General features: G+C 42.5%; 1 protein-coding gene across 10 annotated transcripts in view; it reads right to left on the bottom strand.

Annotated features, from left to right (window-relative positions):
- The window catches only part of LOC144479872 (neural cell adhesion molecule 1-like), a 525,390-nt gene that overhangs the window by 193,490 nt on the left and 309,455 nt on the right, over positions 1-22,445 (bottom strand). For all 10 annotated transcript variants that reach the window (XM_078198898.1, XM_078198900.1, XM_078198895.1 and 7 more), the window contains exons 2-4: positions 21,536-21,610; positions 8,358-8,570; positions 7,511-7,654 (exon numbers count right to left, since the gene is read on the bottom strand). In XM_078198898.1, the coding sequence (XP_078055024.1) occupies positions 7,511-7,654; positions 8,358-8,570; positions 21,536-21,610 (432 nt within the window). The remainder of the gene's footprint in view (positions 1-7,510; positions 7,655-8,357; positions 8,571-21,535; positions 21,611-22,445) is intronic.

The raw sequence follows: 22,445 nt of genomic DNA, 5'->3' as shown, positions 1-22,445 counted from the left end.
GCTGTAAACCTCTATGACTCTATGACTCTCAATAAGGAATCAACAAATGACTTAACTGGGCACAATTTCCATATATCTTGTGTAATACAGAAAATAAAAAAGTGATCCCAAACCACCCAAGTATCAAAGGGTCATGAGAGATAGAAGAGATAGAACTAAAGAAAAAAAAATTAGATTTCACAATGAATATTGAACAGATGCTGAAGACACTGCGCAATCTCCATGACAATACACAAGACATAATTTGAGTCATGAGAGTCATAGAGGTTTACAGTATAGAAACAGGCCCTTTGGCCCAACTTGTCCATGCTGCCCTTACTTTTAAAACCCTAAGCTAGTCTCAATTGCCTGCATTTGGCCCATATCCCTCTACACCCATCCTACCCATGTAACTGTCCAAATGCTTTTTAAAAGACAAAATTGTACCCGCCTCGACTACCACCTCTGGCAGCTGGTTCCAGACACTCACCACCCTCTGTGTGGAAAAATTGCCCCTCTGGACCCTTTAGTCTCTTTCCTCTCTCACCTTAAACCCATGCCCTCTAGTTTTAGACTCCCCTACCTTTGGGAAAAGATGTTGACTATCTACCTTTCTCCACCTTTACAGACCTCTATAAGATCACCCCCAAGCCTCCTATGCTCTAGGGTAAAAAGTCCTAGTCTATCCAGCCTCTCCTTATAACTCAAACCATCGAGTCCTGATGGCATCCAAGTAAATCTTTTCTGCATTCGTTCTACTTTAATTATATCCTTTTTATAATAGGGTTACCAGAACTGTACACAGTATTCCAAGTGTGGCCTTACCAATGTCTTGAACAACTTCAACAAGACATCCAGAATTAATAGAACGCCAATGGCTAATTTCTTCAATTATATGTTTTAAATTCTGTTATTTGATTCTTAGTGGTGATAAGTCAACGTATATATTACTAGGAAAGGGACACCCTAAGAAATGGCATCTTACTGTCATCTGGAAAGTTTCTGGGCTCGAATGAATATTTTATTCTTCAAGCACGAGTGAAGATTCCCAATGAGATTTTGTCTGTTCTCCTGGTTTTACAGCCAAAAAGCAGTTAATAGTGTAAACGTAATCCTGTCAGCGTATAAATTCAGAACTATTCCTGTGAGCAGGGGAATTGAAGAAAATGGATGCTTAGAAAGAGAGCAGATCATTCAACCTCACGGATATGATCTCTGACCATAAGAGCAAATATCGGAATTGATCAGTCCCTGAGACAGAACTTATTTCCTGGTGGCCACACATCTTAAATTTGTGCTGAAATATGCTTATATGAATCTTGCATTCGAGGAGGAACTGTAATACGATTGAGCACATCTGTTACTCACTATTAAACGCAGTGTCAACAGCATAATTTTGTTCAGATAATATTGCACTAGTAGAATTACATTCAGCAAAACAGAAACAGGGTGAGTCCTTCCTTATTGGGCTTCAGCTATACTCATCCCACCTGACCCTACAAAAATGTGCATGTTAGGTGGATTGGCCACGTTAATTCGCCCCTTAGTGTGCAAAGATGTGCACGTCAGGTGGATTAGCCATGGTTACTGCACGGGGTTACAGGGATAGTAAGAGTTTTAACAACACCAGGTTAAAGTCCAACAGGTTTATTTGGTAGCAAATACCAAATAAACCTGTTGGACTTTAACCTGGTGTTGTTAAAACTCTTACTGTGTTCACCCCAGTCCAACGCCGGCATCTCCACATCATGACTACAGGGATAGGGCAGGGGTGGGGGTGGAACTGTGTAACATGGTCTTTTGGAGAGTCGGTGCAGACTCGGTGGGCTGAATGGTTCCTTCTGCGTTGTGGGGATTCTACATGGTCATGTGCAAGGGTTCCAGGGCTAATCCGAACAATCCAACTATCTTAAGGCCAATTTCCTTGCGATCTTACAAAGATATATGATTTCCATTGCTAGATACTGCTATGGTTTTGTAACAGATTATGTGCATCAGATTGCTTTTCTGCAACCACCACCACCAGGGTTGCAGCCCAGACAGTTTGAAAATGACCAAGAAAGGAGATTTCTGTGGGGAGACCACCAGGATGTTCAGCTGTCAAGGCTTTGTGTAAAGGTAGACTTTGAACAATATCAGGATAGCAGTTGCACCTCCTGCTAACATCGAAGATGCTTTCTATAATCAAGCTATTAGTGTTACCGTTTGAGCTTTTTAGCCAATGCTTTTTAGTCATTGTTCACAGTGCAAAAATAATCGGCTTCTGAGATTTGCTCACCCCACAAACTGAAATTACGCTTGAAGCATTTGAGTGTGTGCAATAGGGCAAATAATGAATTCTGTACCATCGGGTGAGCATCAGAAAAGTAAACCCAACCAACTCCAGTTCTCCAGTTGTCTGACTTGGTGTTAACTTGATTGACAAGAGAATCAATCAAGGGTGATGGAACATTAAGTTGGAGTTGAGCCCACAATCAGGTCAGCCAAGATTTTATCGAATGGCAGAGCAGGCCCGAGGAGCCGCTCCTGTTCCAAACGCTCGTGTATCCATGTTATCATGGTGATTGACTGCCTCAAACTAGAAACTGTTAATCATCTCTATTGTGTGAAATGTAATTATATTGGCACAACATACATCAATAAATCACACTGAATGCAATCCTTTTTGTTCAATTTACCTCATGACACTGATACTTGTTTCTATTATTCCTCATGTGTTTATGGAAAGGAAATGATCAGGATGGGTGGGATTTATCTGACAAGGAAAGGCTGGACAGGCTGGGTCTGTATCCACTGGGTTCAAAAGATTGAGCACTGATTGGAAATGGGTGCAATGTCATTATTACGCTTAATTAAATGAGATACACCACTTAAACCAATACCCAATTTCCTGAGTTTCTTTCATGTCCATTTATCATGGCATCTCACCATTGTTTGTTGCTGAACTGTCGATATATCAGGTTATAAAATTTTCCCCCCACCCCCTCACTGGCATTAATGCCATCAATGTAATCAATCCCCTGTTGTGATCTTTTTGAAAGAAAGAGAGAAGGATGCCAGAGTAAGTGCTTAATGCTGGCGTACTGTACCCTGACATCAACATCAATGGACAGAGGTACACATACTCACAATCACAGAGGAATGGGAGGTACTAAGCTCCATAGGTTTGTGGTGACAGTGCTTAAAGTACCAGTATCTGAAGGTCTGACTAACCATTTGCTAAATGCTGCTATAGAGCAGCCCAATTCCAATTTGTTATTTCTTCAATGTTACTGCATGTAAAATGAGTGCCAGGGTGATTCAGGAGCCAGTAAAGCCCAGCCAATTTGGCTGTAACCATGGGGAGCTGCCTTGACAGGATGTGGGTCAGCAAATAAGCAGATGCAGAGCCGCGCCATCTGCTGTATGGTGTCCTGCCGCTAATGCGAAGCCAGTGACAGGGACCTGTCAACTGCAACTTCCAGCCTATCTCTGGATCTTTGCAGACGAGCTGCAAAGCCAACATTGCGGGGATGTTGCTATGAAGTGGGTCACCAGGTCACTCACTCTTCAGCAACATCACCTTCACTTCAGCAGCCAGATAGGTCCAGGTGCTGGGATACGGTATGTCTTGTTTGCACATTGGATTTCCTTTCCTTTTCTTTCATTGCTTAGTCAGTTCCTGTAAACCAATACGAATATATTCATAAACAATAAACATTTTAAAATTCTGCTTTGTAACTATTAAGTACAGGTTCACGATGAAACACTTGATGAAAAAAATTGACATTAAGCTTTACAGAGCCCCCAACTTGCAAGGCAACACATGAAAGCAGGAAAACTAGAGAACATGAGACTCTTGTCCTGTCAGATGCCTCTTGTTTGCTTTGATATCCCAGGCTGAAATGAAGGAAAATTTAGAAAACTTAATCTTCCGTAATAATCAAAATTACCCCACTCTGGATTGTTTCCTGCAGTGAAAGGCCAAAGAAAAAAGGGATCCACAGATGTAAACAATTTCAAGCAGAAATCAATAATTTGACTTAATTAGATGTGAGTTCCAGTTTCCTTTGTGCCCTTACTTCGTATGACTCAGAAATGAATCATATCTATTTAGCACTGTAGTTTCCAGGGCCAATTAATTTGTCATTAATACACAACACTCCCCAACAGAGGTTTATATTTCGCTTTGGCAGTCAGCCTTCAAGCTTCGGAATGAACTCTGCATGGTTACAGCTGTCACAATTTCCACATTAAACATTCCAATGCTTTCACCAAGTTACAAAAGTTGAATTCCTTATTAATTGAAATCGGATAGATCGCCCACATAATGGTTTGCCACACAGAGAGGTGGCCCACTTTTTGACACCACTGAAGTGGTGCCAACAAGAACCATACTTATCCTATTCTTCACAGACTTTCCACCCGGTCCTCTGTTTATGACCATGACATGCCTCGCTTAAATTCTGCTCTGCCTATGTAACCAGGAATTCCCTTCTGTATCCAGAGTAATTAGAACCATAGAAAATTACAGCTCAGAAACAGGCCTTTTGGCCCTTCTTGTCTGTGCCGAACCATTTTTTGCCTAGTCCCACTGACCTGCACTTGGACCATATCCCTCCACACCCCTCTCATCCATGAACCCGTCCAAGTTTTTCTTAAATGTTAAAAGTGACCCCCATTTACCACTTTATCCGGCAGCTCATTCCACACTCCCACCACTCTCTGCGTGAAGAAGCCCCCCCTAATATTCCCTTTAAACTTTTCTCCTTTCACCCTTAACACATGCCCTCTGGTTTTTTTCTCCCCTAGCCTCAGTGGAAAAAGCCTGCTTGCATTCACTCTATCTATACCCATCAAAATCTTATACACCTCTATCAAATCTCCCCTCATTCTTCTACGCTCCAGGGAATAAAGTCCCAACCTATTCAATCTCTCTCTGTAACTCAGCTTCTCAAGTCCCGGCAACATCCTTGTGAACCTTCTCTGCACTCTTTCAACCGTATTTACATCCTTCCTGTAACTAGGTGACCAAAACTGTACACAATACTCCAAATTCGGCCTCACCAATGCCTTATATAACCTTACCATAACACTCCAACTTTTATACTCGATACTCCGATTTATAATGTACCAAAGGCACTCTTTATGACCCTATCCTCCTGTGACGTCACTTTTAGGGAATTCTGTACCTGTATTCCCAGATCCCTCTGTTCAACTGCACTCTTCAGAGTCCTACCATTTACCCTGTACGGTCTACTTTGGTTTGTCCTTCCAATGTGCAATATCTCACACTTGTCTGCGTTAAATTCCATTTGCCATTTTCCAGCCCATTTTTCTACTTGGTCCAAATCCCTCTGCAAGCTTTGAAAACCTTCCTCACTGTCCACTACACCTCCAATCTTTGTATCATCAGCAAACTTGCTGATCCAATTTACCACATTATCATCCAGATCATTGATATAGATGACAAACAACAATGGACCCAACACCGATCCCTGCGGCACACCACTAGTCACAGGCCTCCACTCAGAGAAGCAATCCTCCACAACCACTCTCTGGCTTCTTCCATTGAGCCAGTGTCTAATCCAATTTACTACCTCCCCATGTATCCCTAGCGACTGAACCTTCCTAACTAACCTCCCATGAGGGACCTTGTCAAAGGCCTTGCTGAAATCCAGGTAGACAACATCCACCGCCTTCCCTTCATCCACTTTCCTGGTAACCTCCTCGAAAAACTCTAATAGATTGGTCAAACCTGACCTACCACGCACAAAGCCATGTTGACTCTCCCTAATAAGTCCCTGTCTATCCAAATATTTGTAGATCCTATCCCTTATCACACCTTCCAATAACTTGCCCACCACCGACGTCAAACTTACCGGCCTATAATTTCCCGGATTTATTTTGGAACCTTTGTTAAACAACGGAACAACATGAGCCACCCTCCAATCATCCGGCACCTCCCCCGTGAATACTGACATTTTAAATATGTCTGCCAGGGCCCCTGCAAGTTCAACACTAGCTTCCCTCAAGGTCCGTGGGAATACCCTGTCCGGTCCTGGGGATTTATCCACTCTGATTTGCCTCAAGACAGCGAGCACCTCCTTCCCTTTAATCTGTAAAGGTTCCATGACCTCCCTACCTGTTTGCCCTATTTCCGTAGACTCCATGCCCGTTTCCTCAGTAAATATGGATGCAAAAAAACCATTTAGTATCTCCCCCATCTCTTTTGGTTCCATACACAGTCTACCACTCTGGTCTTCAAGAGGACCAATTTTATCCCTCACGATCCTTTTGCTCCTAACATACCTATAGAAGCTCTTTGGATTTTCCTTCATTCTGTCTGCCAAAGCAACCTCATGTCTTCTTTTAGCCCTCCTGACTTCCCTCTTAAGTAGCTTCTTGCACTTTTTATACTCCTCGAGCATCTGATCTGTTCCTTGCTGCCTGTACATTTCATACAACTCCCTCTTTCTCTTAATCAGTGTTACAATCTCCCTCGAGAACCAAGGTTCCTTATTCCGATTTACTTTGCCTTTAATCCTGACAGGAACATACAAACCCTGCACTCTCAAAATTTCTCCTTTGAAGGCCTCCCACTTTCCATTTACATCCTTACCAGAGAACAGCCTGTGCCAATCCACACTTCCCAGATCCCTTCTCATTTCATCAAATTTGGCCTTTTTCCAGTTCAGAACTTCAACCTGAGGACCAGATCTATCCTTATCCATGATCAGGTTGAAACTAATGGCATTATGATCACTGGATCCAAAGTGTTCCCTCACACTCACATCCATCACCTGCCCTAACTCATTTCCCAATAGGAGATCCAATATCGCATCCTTTCTAGTTGGCACCTCTATATACTGATGTAGAAAATTATCCTGAACACATTTTACAAACTCTACCCCATCTAAACCTTTAACAGTATGCGAGTCCCAATCTATATGTGGAAAATTAAAATCCCCTACTATCACAACAATCAACTATCAACAATTGAAACCTACATTACAGGCTGAGTCTATTTGTCCCATCCTGCCTCTGCTGGCTCTTCAAAAGAGCAAGTATGCTTAGTCCCATATATCCCTGCCTTTTTGTCCATTTAGCTGCCTCAGTCTCCTTGTGCACTAAGCCCCATTCAACGCCCGACACCAGTTTCTCTTCCAGACTCCATGTGCTAGTTGGCAATCCAAAGGAGTACGCTGGCAATTTATGATGATATTTTTACAGGGTGGCCTAATCAGAGCCTATTAAGTTGTAACGTGTGCAGAGAATGTAGGAAGGAGAGAGGCATTATTCACTGGTTAGGCAGTGCTATCTTAATGAGAAAGAACTCTGAATAGTAGCAAACCCAGTCTAAGAAGTGGGATAAAAAGAAAAGTAATTGAAAATAGCAACCTTAAGGGCAGGTATTTGAGAAAGCTAGACAGATTTCTAAAAGTGAACACTTGCAATTAATCAGTCAGTAATTAATCAGTCATGCAACTGCAGAAGTATTACTTAACCACCTTTATAGTTTGCAAAATAATGATGATTATTTTCAGCTCACCATCTTTCTTCAGTACAACGTCTCTACCTCTGTGCTTCCATGTGATGGTTGGTGGAGGTGAACTGACAGAATCACAAATGACAACAGCATCATCACCCACTTTGAACTCTTGTGGTGAAGGGGCATTCCTGAATTCCAATTTTTCTGTAAATGGAGAAAGGTGCAAAGCACCGAGTAAGTTCACATTGTTCGTGTGCATTCGGTTTTTCCTCTCTAGATCTAGTTTCCTTCCCCTTTCCTTTTACCCAGTTAGATTAAATTTTTGATTTCCAGTTTCTAAATATGTTGAAAGTTATTATTTGAGATTTTTTTAAAAATCATTACAACAGTTAAAAAGAAATATAAATACCAGTGCAGAAGAGGATGGCAGCACTGCATTAGTTGAAACATACAAATAACTTTTTCCAAAGAGTGTACGCAGACATTCTCATAGCTGCCCTCGAGTTGCTCTCTCCTTGAATTTCACTTTAACCAGAGCTTCCTAACTTGTTACTTTTGGATAAACAAACCTGCCTTTGTGAACAGCAGCTGTCAAAGTAGTATAAATTCTGGAGCGCACACCTCAACAGTGTTATTCCCCATTCATAACTGATGAGGCTCGTGGAGGCCTGGGCCTTGGGTCTTGTCATAATGGTGATGGCATATGAGAGGGGGCAGCATCAGGTAAGAGGCCCAAGCTTTCGCACAACAACATCCAGGTTAATTGGATTGGTACCCTTGAGATTGCCTTCGGAGTGCGAGGAAGGAGATTAGGGTGTCATGATGGGGCTACTATAAAGGTTACAAGGTATTTAAAAAAGGTACTCTCATCCAAAATAAATACAGAAATAATTGCTGAACGTCTTACGGTAGATCTTAACATTCACAGTAGCCTCGGAATCATTCCCATCCTTTGATGTTGCCACACATTTGTAAATGCCCGCATCATCGATGTTGGCACTGTAGAGAGTCAGGCTAGAAGATATTTCATTCACTGTTGCAACAGCAATACGTTGTTGATTTGGATCGATTTTTTCACCATTCGGCAAATACCAGGAAATGGTGCTAACATCTCCAGTCACTGAAATAAAAAGAATAGTCAATGAGGTACAATATCTCTCAGCATATGAACACTTAATTGTTTAAAATGTTAAACTCCCTTTAAATGTTAAGTTAGCACCAAGCTCTAGTTTATTTTTCTAGCTATTAATTGACCTGGTAATATGTTCAAAATATTTCTTTAAAAATAATTATAAATCACAGGTGAAGCTGATTGGAAACAATGGGTGGCCTGGAATCTGGTTCTGTCTAGGAGCTAACCACTGTACCTCTGTTGCTTAGTTTCAATCATTTAATACTTCTATATAGCAATAGCTTGAACAATTTCAAAGACAAATTAAGCCAACGAATGCAGACTATAAGCTATTATTCATCATATCAGAAGATGTGTTTAACACCTTTGCATGATATTTCTCTATCCACTATTGTAAAGCAGTTGTCAAACCAAAAATGCCATCAAATAGACACTACACCTTTATTTGTTGATATATCCAACAGTAATTTCTGTTGCGTTCACTTATATTTTGACATTGTTGAAAATTCAAATGACTACCTTACTGGTGAAGGTGCGACTTTACAATTTGAGACACTGCACAACCTTTTACTTCTTCAACTCTAAATATTTTGAGAGATTCACTGAACATAACTATCAGTAGAATGCTTAAGAGGAGCCTGGAATTCAACATTATAGTGAACCTGACCAGCCATGTGTTGTTTATTAATCTACATTGATAAATGTTCTCTGCGCTCAACCATGGGCCATTCAATATTAGTGAAAATAGGAACTGTTTGCTGATTTAAACTGGCAGTCATCTTTTCTCTTAAAATGGGCTAAATCTATATTTGCACTATATTAAAGTATTGTAGATTTGATGGATTAGTTACACAATACGGTTGAGACAAAATCACCTCCGTATAGCAGTTGTTGGAATCATTTTTTTGTAAAGCAATTTTGTTGTCACAATTCTACATCTACACGGGCACCAAGAGAATATAGCCAAAAGAAATGCCATACCTTCGGCTCCCTTCTTTGAGTGTTTTATATAGCAACAGTGCAAAGATCTGGGACTTAACGGTGAGCCTAGTACAACTCACCTCGTTCATGAATGATTTAAAGTGCAAAGGTATATTTTTGATAGATACATAATTAGTTTTAAATGGAATAAATTAAAATGCAATATAAATGTAAAATTCTGGTGGGAAAAGCATTGTCAGTTTAATAAACTACCACAAACTCTCCCCATGGCAAAACAAATAAATGGCAAAAATCACCATGGAAACCTAGCAAAGACCATATTAATCAAAGCTGAAGTAATTGTATGGCAGTGCTGTTAGTCAAACGTCAAGATATGCACATGAATGCAAACTCAGCATATTACAAATAAGTCAGCACATTTTAAAAAAAAACAGAAGCAAAGTCCTTCTGGAAATCTCCCGAAAAGGTACTGAACCATTAGCCAAAGGAAACAGTTTTCAATTTTAGCTTCCTTCCTGGAGAGGAAACTGCTCAGGTGAAGCCTTCCCCCAGGAGGTTGATGAAGATGCCTATCTGCTAGTTAGGCCATCTGCCCTGATTGAGAAACACAGATGAATGTAAGGGGATATACAGGAAAATCAGCGAAGTAATTCATGAATAAAAATTTTGCTCACTACCAGGAGACTGCCGACACAATGCTCAATCACTCAAAAATAGCCCGACAGAGAAGGTCATGAAGTTCCTCAGCTTGCTATTTGCATCTCATTGCTACCAAGGAAAGTTGGGCTTCTTTGTTGGAAGGTTCATTAGTTTTTTTTCAGGAAATTCTTAATTAAATAGCAGCAAAAGTCTTTCTGGCAACCTCAGATTTCTCATCTCCTGTGGTTCTTGTTTTCTCATGCAGTGAAGTCTAGGTACAAAATGCTCAAAAAGCACCTGTTTAATTCTATGTGAAGCCGTGTGAGATCTCAAAAAGAGCACAGCATAGCCACATGAGCAAATGCCCTGGGCAGATTATGGATCTCAAGTGAACTAAACCCTATTTCAGCAAGAGTGATGTTTAATGTGTTACAAATCAAGTAATAATCCAAAGGGAAGTAGTTTACTTGATGTATTAGTTACGTTGGATTTATTCTATTGAATGAAAAGAGATCATGAAACAAAGTAAAAGCCACTGACACATTATTACTTAGTCCTCTGTTCGGAATACTTAAGGACAGTTTCAAGAATCATAGAATCCCAACAGTGTAGATGGAGGCCATTTGGCCCATCAGGCCTGCACTGACAACAATCCCACTCAGGCCCTATCCCTGTGACCCTATATATTTACCCTGCTAATCTCCCTAACACCAAGGGACGATTTAGCCAATCAACCTAACTGGCACGTCTTTTGGACTGTGGGAGAAAACTGGAGCACCCGGAGAAATCCCACGTAGAAACGGGGAGAACGTGCAAACTCCACATTGACAGTTATCCAAGGCCAGAATTGAACCCTGGTCCCTGGTGCTTTGTGGCAGCGGTGCTAACCACTGTGGCACTGCGCCGCCCCTATTGAGAAACGGGCAGGGGAAAAAACACACAAAAAAATGCAGAGATTAATATTTGTCCAGCAAGGTGCAGAGTAAACAACCTAAAAAGGCACAAACCATTATTTTTCAAGGTATACAAATACCACGTTATAATGAGGTGCACATGTATTTATAACAAGAATGAGCTGCAGATTGCATGTATTTGGGGATCCGGTGGGACCCATCGAGTAGAGGAATGCTGATTTTTAAAAAAACAAACTTCACGTACACTCAGCTTTGCTTGATGTTTCACACAGGTGATCTGCATTGCTTTGTTTCTTATCAAAGCCTTCCAGTTGTTTTTCAAAGCTTCATTTATCTGCTCAATCTGCCTGGAAGCACTCAGGGCTGCTCTGTAGGCACGTCAGGCTGAGGTTATTGTTTGTGAAGTATTTCATGTTCCTTGATCGAACACATCGGGAGTCAAAAAAATGTTGCCATTGCTGCAACTCATATGCCCATGTTGGGGGAGTCGAGCGTGCACTGCACTGTGAAGTGATTTAGAAGTACCTTGGAAGAGCTCCACTCTGATCAGAGCACGTTCCATTCTTATTCTAGAACTTCGCTTTCTGCTTATGTGCTTGCCCTATTACTCTTTCTGCCTGTCACCATCCCTATTCCTGTGTTTATTTCTCCACTAATTCCCATTGTTTCTGGGGACTTCTGTTACTTTTATGAGTTTTATATCCTAAATAGCTATACTCTTTTTTCCCTAGTGGCCAATCATAAAGGGAATAGAGTTGGAGGAACTGGAATAACTGGAACAAGAATAAACACCAAGTGTATACCCCTTCCAGGATTGGAACCTTTGTCACTGGGGGAGAGTGGGGGGATGTTGGGGGGGGGGACACGTTTTTGAAAATAAGATCGGGGGGCGGGGGGGGACGTTTTTGAAAATAAGATCTGTTTTCCAGCAGAGCTGTGATGGAATGAAGGACAGCTGGAATTCAGAACTTTTACGTCAGAGTAACTGCAATTCCCAAAGCTCCCCCAGGACTTGCCAAAAATTTTATCATTGAATTATCTCCATTAACCAATTTCCCACAGCAATTTGTGATGTTCAGCTTCTGGAAAGCCATTCTTTCAGCCTCAGATATAGAAGCACTGCATGGAACCTGGTTTAAAATTCCTCATGTTTTCTATTTTTAGTTAAATAACCTATAAGCAAATAAAAAAGGTAGGGACTGGAGGTGATGTGTAAAATGGAAAACCCATTTCACAAGTTTCCAGAAAGATTTTAATTGCCTTGTAAAATGCTTTATGTCCAGTATTCAATAAAATAGACTTTATTATCAAAAAGCGTGGCCCCCACCGGATGCAATCCCAATTACTCTAGGATTGTGGTGGTGGTGTCCCTGTAATGTGAGTTACTCACCATTGGTGATCCTGTAACAAGACACTCAATTTTCATGGGGTCAATGGGCCCTTAAGATCCTATGTGCACACCTTTGGTCCCTGCCTGCCCCGTCAACCAGAAAAATCCCTATCTAACATGGGAGCTGGGATTGCTCACTCGTGGAAATCTGGAATTATTTTCCCTTAAAGGCCATGGACCCACTGAAACTTTTAAGACCAAGATTGATGGATTTTTGTTAGGTATAGTTATTGAGGGATCTGGAACAAAGTTGGACATTAGGATACAGATCAACTATGATCAAACTGAATAGTGAAACAGACTAGAGGGGCTCAAAGGCCTATTCGTGATCCTGTGGTTGAATGTCTTAGTGCATGGGAACCCAAACCGTGGGTTGCAAGGGCCAAGACTGTAACAGTAACTGGGAGCAGCCGAAAAGAACCCTTGCAATGGGCCATTAAAACCACAACTGCCCTGTTTGGTCTGAGGCAAGAGTCTGGCTAGTTATCACATGATCTCCTGGAGTTAACCTCCATTTTGGTCCAGTTGTATTCAGTATTCTGCCCTTGTGAGGGAGGTGTCGAGGGAGAGTGGGCAAACAAATCATTTCTCGGTCGCTGGTGATCAATTTGGACAAGGTTCAGAGCCTTCAAAATGGTACTGCGATTCCCCACCGTGCCCCGCTCTCTCAACTATGAGAGTCTGCATGGGTTTCCTCTGGGTGCTCTGGTTTCCTCCCACAATCCAAAGATGTGTGGGTTAGGTGGATTGGTCATGATAAATTGTCCATTAGTGTGAGGGTTGAGCAGGGTAAATATATGGTGTTGCGGGATAGGGCCTGGGTGGGATTGTTGTTGGTGCAGGCTCGATGGGCCGAATGGCCTCCTTCTGCACTGTAGGGATTCTATGAACTCTCAGCAAACCCTCTCTGCTGCTCTCATTCTGGGCTCACGTCAAATTCAAAGCACTAAAATAGGGTTACATTGAGGAAAAGGTTTGGAAGCTGCCCTAGCATATGTTGGTTTGTGCATATTTCTGTCTTACACAAGTCTAAAAGATGCGCATGTTGGTTGTATTAACCATGGCAAATGTGCGGGGTTACAGGGATAGGGCTGAGGTGAGTCTGGGTAAAAGGCTCTTTCGAAGAGTTGGTGCAGACTCGATGGGCTGAATGGCCTCCTTCTGCACTGTAGATATTCCATGGATACATCTTTTGCTCACAACAAAAGCAACTAGCCAATTGAATATTCACCAAATTTCTTCTGTCTTCTCCCAGAAATGAGGACTCAGCACAAATCCACAGGAGCTGTCAGTCCCCAAGTCCCCTTTATGCATGAACTTGTGTAATGATTACCAGCAAATTGTTTGAATTTGGGTGTGGGTGATGGTGGTAGTGGTTGATACAAGATTGTGGGGTGGCAAACTAAAGCTCTAACCTGTCCTGGTACACTTCCATAGGCGAATGTCAGATGATGATTATGACTGATTCTTTTTTTCCTCACCCTGGTTCACAGGCCACAGAATCAACTGTCGTGCCTCCATCTCACTCGGTTACAGACCAGAGTCAAAACTCGAGAACTCTGCATTTCTCGGTAATACAGTATTATTTATTTGAATCAATTGAACTCGGCACTGCTGTTCAGCGTGCTCAGTTAGATAGGAAGTTGGGCGCCATTTTGGGCACAAGTATCCTCAGAGACCAAAACACAACTTGTCTTTTAATTTTGTGATTTAGTGTCAGGGTATTTGAAAAGAACATTGTGCTGATGAATACAGTAATCTAAAATTTACACAATATAGGCTGAGTAAACTGAGGGGTATTTGGAGAAAGTGATGTCCAATTTTGTATTTGTTTAATCAACGACTATCTAAAACACCATCTAAAAACGTCTAAATGAATGGGCAATTTTTGTGCGTTAAGCACTTCTTTTGATGTGCAAAATTACTGCACTTCCATATGAATTAATCTTCTGAACATTTAACAGACTTTGTTTAATCATAAACAAGTTTACAGTTGAAATTTTTTCAAACCATAGTTCTATTGCATCTAATTTAATTCATCCCATATTGAAAAAACATAATTCACAACATGTTTATGCACCAAATCTTAAACTATGTATTTTTTAAAATCTCTCAGTTTATTATTGATCTGGGACTGAAATGCAAGTAAAAATCTCACTTGGCCAATCTGCATGTTATTCAGTAGATCTAATTATATGTAACATAGATATAAAGGGATAGTGCATCATTAGCCCGAGGAGCATTATTCTATGTTTCATTTGAAGCTTTGTATTTTTATTACAGTGTCCCCATAAAGTGGCTGTTCATTTGTTCATTTCTTAATTTATTTGCTTTACTTGGACAATGCTCTAACGGCATTGTGGGTCATCCCACAGCACGTGGACTGCAGCGTTTCAAGAAGGCAACTCACCTCCACCTCCTCAAGGGCAACTGGGGATGGGCAATAAATGCTGACCAGCCAGCGACACCCATATCCCATGATTGGATAAAAAAAACTAAAAGAGCATTTCAAGGAAATGTTCCACTTTAGCACATCTTTTAACATCCTGGAGGTAACCACTGACCAGAAGCTGAACTGGACCAACCATTTAAATACTGTGGCTACAAGAGCGGGTCAGAGACTAAGGGAATTCTGAGATGAGTAATTCGCCTTCTGACTCCCCAATCCTGTCCATCTGCAAGGCACAAGTCAGTAATGTGCTGGAATACTCTCCACTTGTCTGGCTGCACTCAAACAGCTCTACACCATCCAGGACAAAGCAGCCCACTTAATTCACACTCCAACCAACACCTTAAACATGAATTCCCTCAACCACCAATGCACAGTGGCAGCAGCATACACCACGGTTCCATATACAAGATGCACTGCAGCAACTCAGCAAAGACTCCTCTGACGGCGCCTTCCAGACCCGTGACCTTTACCACCTAGAAATGAACAAGAACGGCAGGCACATGGGAGCACCACCATCTGCAAATTCCCCTCAAGAGCTACACAGCATCTGGACTTGGAACTGTATCACTGTTCCTTCACTGTCACTGATTTGGAGAGGATTCTTAGAGACAGGATGTATGTGCATTTAGAACGGAACAATCTCATTAGTGACAGACAGCATGGTTTTGTAAGAGGGAGGTCGTGCCTTACAAATTTGGTGGAGTTTTTTGAGGAAGTGACAAAAACGGTTGATGAAGGAAGGGCCGTGGATGTCGTCTATATGGATTTCAGTAAGGCATTTGACAAAGTCCCACATGGCAGGTTGGTTAAGAAGGTTAAGGCTCATGGGATACAAGGAGAAGTGGCTCGATGGGTGGAGAACTGGCTTGGCCATAGGAGACAGAGGGTAGTGGTCGAAGGGTCTTTTTCCGGCTGGAGGTCTGTGACCAGTGGTGTTCCGCAGGGCTCTGTACTGGGACCTCTGCTATTTGTGATATATATAAATGATTTGGAAGAAGGTGTAACTGGTGTAATCAGCAAGTTTGCGGATGACACAAAGATGGCTGGAATTGCGGATAGCGAAGAGCATTGTCGGGCAATACAGCAGGATATAGATAGGCTGGAAAATTGGGCGGAGAGGTGGCAGATGGAATTTAATCCGGATAAATGCGAAGTGATGCATTTTGGAAGAAATAATGTAGGGAGGAGTTATGCAATAAATGGCAGAGTCATCAGGAGTATAGAAACACAGAGGGACCTAGGTGTGCAAGTCCACAAATCCTTGAAGGTGGCAACACAGGTGGAGAAGGTGGTGAAGAAGGCATATGGTATGCTTGCCTTTATAGGACGGGGTATAGAGTATAAAAGCTGGAGTCTGATGATGCAGCTGTATAGAACGCTGGTTAGGCCACATTTGGAGTACTGCATCCAGTTCTGGTCGCCGCACTACCAGAAGGACGTGGAGGCATTGGAGAGAGTGCAGAGAAGGTTTACCAGGATGTTGCCTGGTATGGAGGGTCTTAGCTATGAGGAGAGATTGGGTAGACTGGGGTTGTTCTCCTTGGAAAGACGGAGAATGAGGGGAGATCTAATAGAGGTATACAAGATTATGAAGGGTATAGATAGGGTGAACAGTGGGAAGCTTTTTCCCAGGTCGGAGGTGACGATCACGAGGGGTCACGGGCTCAAGCTGAGAGGGGCGAAGTATAACTCAGACATCAGAGGGACGTTTTTTACACAGAGGGTGGTGGGGGCCTGGAATGCGCTGCCAAGTAGGGTGGTGGAGGCAGGCACGCTGACATCGTTTAAGACTTACCTGGATAGTCACATGAGCAGCCTGGGAATGGAGGGATACAAACGATTGGTCTAGTTGGACCAAGGAGCGGCACAGGCTTGGAGGGCCGAAGGCCTGTTTCCTGTGCTGTACTGTTCTTTGTTCTTTGTTCTTTGAAGGGGGGGAGGTTTAACACAGATATCAGAAGGACATATTTCACACAGAGGGTCGTGGGGGCCTGGAATGTGTTGCCGGGCAAGGTGGTGGAGGCGGACACACTGGGAACGTTTAAGACTTATCTAGACAGCTATATGACCGGAGTGGGAATGGAGGGATACAAAAGAGTGGTCTAGTTTGGACCAGGGAGCGGCGCGGGCTAATTGTTCCTTGTTTCTCGTTTCAAGGCTTCATTCTATGATCATCTTGCTGGTGCCAGTACAGAGCGAGACTGCGGATAGTTGGGAACCTGTCTCGGGGGCAGGGAATTCATATGGTGTTCATGGAAGTGGAAATGACTAGGGTTGGGAAGCATTTTCCGATCAGGGCCATTGTGATCTCCTGGACTCGTTTCGATCGCCTCAGGGGGTCGGAGAGGAATTTCCCAGATTTTTTTTTTCCCCATATTGGCCCTGGGGTTTTTCACTCTGGGTTTTCGCCTCTCCCTGGGGATCACATGGTCTGGAATAGGGGGGTGGGGGTGAGTTAATAGGTTGTAATGAACAAAGCATTGTAGCTGTGAGGGACAGCTCGGTGGATAGGATATTGGTATGTAGATAGGCTGGAAAATTGGGCGGGGATCCTGGATTCAGGATTCAATCCTGGACCGGGGAGCGGCGCGGGCTTGGAGGGCCGAAGGGCCTGTTCCTGTGCTGTATTGTTCTTTGTTCTTTGTCACTGGTCTGAAATCCTGGAATTCCTTTCCTACGCCACATGGATTGCAGCTGTTCAAAGAGACAGCTCACCAACACCTTCTCAAAAGGTATTTAGGAATGGGCAATAAATTCTAGCCTAACCATCCCATAAAATAATGAAACAAAATAATAACACATGCTAGGAAGGCATAGTTAGAAAGGATACATCCCAAGACCACTATTTTCTGCCCATTAATCTTAGCACCTGAAAAATCACAGGCTGGAGGTATACTTGATGTGTGTTCCCAGTATGAATCAGGAATATCAAGCAGAAAATGTGCTTGTGTTTTTGATCTGCATCAGTTCATCTGGTTTAATGTAGAAAATATATTGGAACATCAATAAAACAAGTCACCATTGTGAAATTTCATGATTCTGCACAGTCCTGTGATCTTGTCTAGTACAGCATTCAAAAGCAAAGAGGACGAAGAACAGTGCAGCACAGGAACAGGCCCTTCGATTCACCAAGTCTGCTGACACAAAAGAAAACTGAACTGCAACAGCTGGAGGCAGAAGAGGTGAAAAGATGATGTTTTCTTTTCCCAAGAAGGGTCCATATTGGAATTGAAATGTGAACTCCATTTCACTCTCCGCAAATGCTGCCAGACCTGCTGAGTTTTTCCAGCATTCTCTGTTCTTATTTTGACTTCCAGCATGTGCAGTACTTTGCTTTTATTCTAATGTCTCTAGGTTTCTCATTAATCAAGTTTGAAGAGGGAACCTCACTAGTAAACATTGGGCATTCCTTGAAGAGCACAAACGATCCATAATTCATGAATTATGACCTTGCATGACTATAAAAATACTGTAAGAGTTTTAACAACACCAGGTTAAAGTCCAACAGGTTTATTTGGTCGCAAATGCCATTAGCTTTCGGAGCGCTGCTCCTTCGTCAGATGGAGTGGAAATCTGCTCTCAAACAGGGCATACAGAGATGTCTCTGTATGGAAATCTGCTCTCAAACAGGGCATACAGAGACATCTCTGTATGCCCTGTTTCAGAGCAGATTTCCACTCCATCTGACGAAGGAGCAGTGCTCCGAAAGCTAATGGCATTTGCTAACAAATAAACCTGTTGGACTTTAACCTGGTGTTGTTAAAATTCTTACTGTGGTTACCCCAGTCCAACGCCGGCATCTCCACATTATAAAAATACCTGCAGTCCCAACTGAGGTATTTGGTTTGTGCTCAAGGTTTGCATTCCCTTATGGATGCTCGACACGTGTGGAATAGCTTATGAGCTAGATGTCACATGCACTTTCTGACGAGGTGTTAAATGCCATCTTCCTACGTTTGCCTGTGTGGAAGATAAATCCTTTCAGGAATGGAATGGTCTTCAAAAAACAGTCTGCTCCTACCCGGGTCTCACTCCAGGTTTTTAGGATCTGATCAGTCTGGGGTTTGAACATTTGGTTCAGTTCAACTGAACAAAATCAGATTTGCAAGCAATAATATTTAAGCACCACTACGAATTCCCAGTTTCTCTATTGATATTCTGAAAAGATTGCAGCCCATGAAGGAAGGTCTATCCTTCAAGGGATCCACATTAAACAACAGGATTGGACTGTGATATAAACTTCTAACATAATCTTGGGATCAAAAAGGCAGGCACTGCAATAATGAAATTCAAGATATTTGTCAACATCATATGAACCCAAGAATGGTGTCAACATCCACAATGCACTCAAAGGTTTTATGTCATTTATAATGGTATTCAAGGGGAAAATGAGTTGATCTAATAGGGTCCTTGCAGGACATAATAAAGTTTACGGTTTCTTTGTTGGTTGAATGATAGATGGTTCTGTTTTTAATTTGCATATTACTTTGTCATTTAAAGAGATATCTGTACTCTGCCCTAACTTATTTTTATCTATTAGTGGTGGGCTGTTACTTGTTTTACCAGCTTTTGGGCGCTTAATCCTACTTATATTGTCATGCTTGGTCTAAATGTATAATCTGTGTTTTCGTGGCACGGTGGCACAATGGTTAACACTGCTGATTCACAGCGTCAGGGATCCGGGTTCGAATCCCGGTTTGAGTCACTGTCTGTGCAGTGTCTGCACGTTCTCTCCGTGTCTGCGTGCATTTCCTCCGGGTGCTCCGGTTTCCTCCAATAGTCCAAAAGATGTGCTGGTTAGGTGCATTGGCCATGTTAAATCCTCCCTCAGTGTACCTGAACAGTGGAGATGAGGGGATTTTCACAGTAACTTCACTGTAGTGTTGATGTAAGCCTCCTTGCATAAACTTTAACTTCATCTGCTATTGCTTTCTTTGCTCCAGTGTCATTTAGTTTGTTGTAAATATTGTTGAAATCTCCATGACTGCACATGTTGTTATGGATGATCTTGTGGAATTTCTCTCATTTTGTCCTTTGACTTTATCCTTTGCCTTTCTTTTTTGGTGGTATCAATTTCTTGCAAGTAAGAAAGCGATTTGTTCTACTGCTGTTAGAGGCAATGTGAGAAAATCTATGAATTCAATCAAAAAAACTGCGGCACAGAGAAAATGAACCTGGGAATCAAATGGCCAGGGGAGTATGGTTAAGTTGATACGGATTGCAAAAATTGAGTTGAAAAAGCTGAGAACCACAGGGGAAGTGGCCAGAGGCCAAGATAAGGGAACTGAAAGCACCAAGGGCCGCAATAAATGATTGAAAAGAACCAGCCCAAACCAAGTGAGTTAAGAGGGGATGGGATTGCAGAGTACAAAAGACGAGGGCCATAAAAACTATTTTCTGAAATAAAAGCTTGATGAAATTGTTGAATGCAAGATGATTATTTTCAATTGAACAGTATAATTGTCATTGATTCAGTGCAGCTAATGGTTAACTGGGGCTTGGAGGTGGAATTTGGGAGAATATTTTTTTAAATGTTATTAGTGTCACCAGTAAGCTTACATTAATACTGCAATGAAGTTACTGTGAAAATCCCCTAATCACCACACTCTGGCACCTGTTCGGGTACACTGGGGGAGAATTTAGCATTGTCAATGCAGCTGACCAGCACATCATTCGGACTGTGGGAGGAAACCAGAGCACCCTGAGGAAACCCACGCCGACACAGGGAGAATGTGCAGACTCCGCAGACAGTGACCCAAGCCGGGAATTGAACTCGGGTCCCTGGCGCTGTGAGGCAGCAGTGCTAACCACTGTGCCACTGCGCTGGCTGGAAAGAGAGGTCAAATGCAGCACAGTATTGTCAGGAAGAGTGGCTGGGACCAGGGCGATAAATTCATTTAAGAAACATTTAGACACAGCTGCAAGAGGGTAATGTTAGCATTCTGGAAGGATAAGATCAAATGAGTTGAATGACCTTTTTCACTTTAATCTATCTTGCGATCTTGTGGTTATAAAATAAGTATTTGTCAGTGTGTTGAGCCAGGAGGAAGGCACAACACCATAATCAATATCTCAACACGGGAAGTATACTGAGCTGGTTATTTACGATACTAGTGCTGTCCATCAATCTACAACAAGTACACTGTGATGAACAAGTGCTGATAAACCATGTCTTGTTATGGAAGACAGCGCTTGGCATTCAGTTAAGATCCACAGAGGAAACACTTCGACTGTGCAAAATATACTAATCTGAGCATGCAGTTACATTTAGTGCAGAGAGGACGTCTTTCCTGCAGCGAGCCAAAAAGCCCAGGGTTTGTAAAAAAACTCCAGCAATACATACATAATCAACAAGCTGCATCAAATAATGAGCAGGTGAATCACTCACTGAAGCAGGGCAGATCTCACTTGTACTGTTGTAAAGTTTGTGGTCCTTACCAACTGGGCGCCTCATTACCTAGGTGAACACTGCTGAGTATTTTAATCAGCTAATACTTACTTTTGCTATTTAAAAATATTGGTGCAATCATAATCATTTTTTTGTTCCTGTGTGCTGTATCCTTATAGCATTTGTTTTGTTCAGCTTACAGTAGGCAATTGACATGTCATAACTTACCTGTGCATAGAAAAAATTTGGACTCTCCCACACTGACCTCTCCTTGGGATGGCATGATATCAACTTGCAGCGCGGCTGAAAGAAGAAAAACAAAAGTGAGACCAATGAACAAACATCCAGCCTTACAGTGTGTACCCAGATATGCGCAAGCTGCTAGAGTGATGCATGAACAACACACATACTAGTTTCAATTACAAGGCAACTTTAATAAAGGGAGATGCCATCAGATGCACCATGGTGAATAGAAGGCAAAAGGATAGACACATGTATGAACGTACCAGTGTGGAGTGTACATACAAAGACTATCACTTTGCTGATAAGCAGGTATACAAATTAAGAGTAAAACAAAAATAAAATATGCTTACACACAGTTCGTGTGAAACCTTGCGGCATTGGAGGTCTTGCCTGCTGGCTGCAAATGCAGCAAGAGACTCACGCTGCCTCTTTTCGGGAAGGTCCACTGAACCACAGGTCAATCAGGCAGTGGCGAAGCCACCGGCAGGCCTATACCTGGAATCAGGACCCTGGGGCAAGGGTCCTGTCTGGCGAGGGCAGGCCAGCAGCTCTCGCATTCAGCACCACCCCTGAGGAGGCCTTGGCCACTGCCGCAAAGACATCCCCTTAGATTGCGGGGACCCAGGGTTTCTCAAGTAATGTTGAGGTGGGGTTACTGGGGCGGTCATAGGTTGGGGGTCATAGGGAGAGGTGGGTAATGGGGTCAGAAGACAGGGTAGATGGGTCACCCTCAGCAGGGTCACCTTCCTGCTGTCCAGTGCTCCTACAGGCACATAGTGCTGTTGATCAAGGCGTACCCCCACCATCTCAGGAGGTGACAAGCAGCTGGCACAATTTCATCTGTCATGACTCCTTGTGCACTATAGCGATTCTATGGCTCTATGTACGCTGTATG

The sequence above is a fragment of the Mustelus asterias genome, chromosome 27 (assembly GCF_964213995.1).
Source record: "Mustelus asterias chromosome 27, sMusAst1.hap1.1, whole genome shotgun sequence".
Classification (NCBI taxonomy): Eukaryota; Metazoa; Chordata; class Chondrichthyes; order Carcharhiniformes; family Triakidae; genus Mustelus; species Mustelus asterias.
The sequence above is the reverse complement of the archived record's forward strand: the minus strand, read 5'-3'. Positions and strand labels throughout refer to the sequence as shown.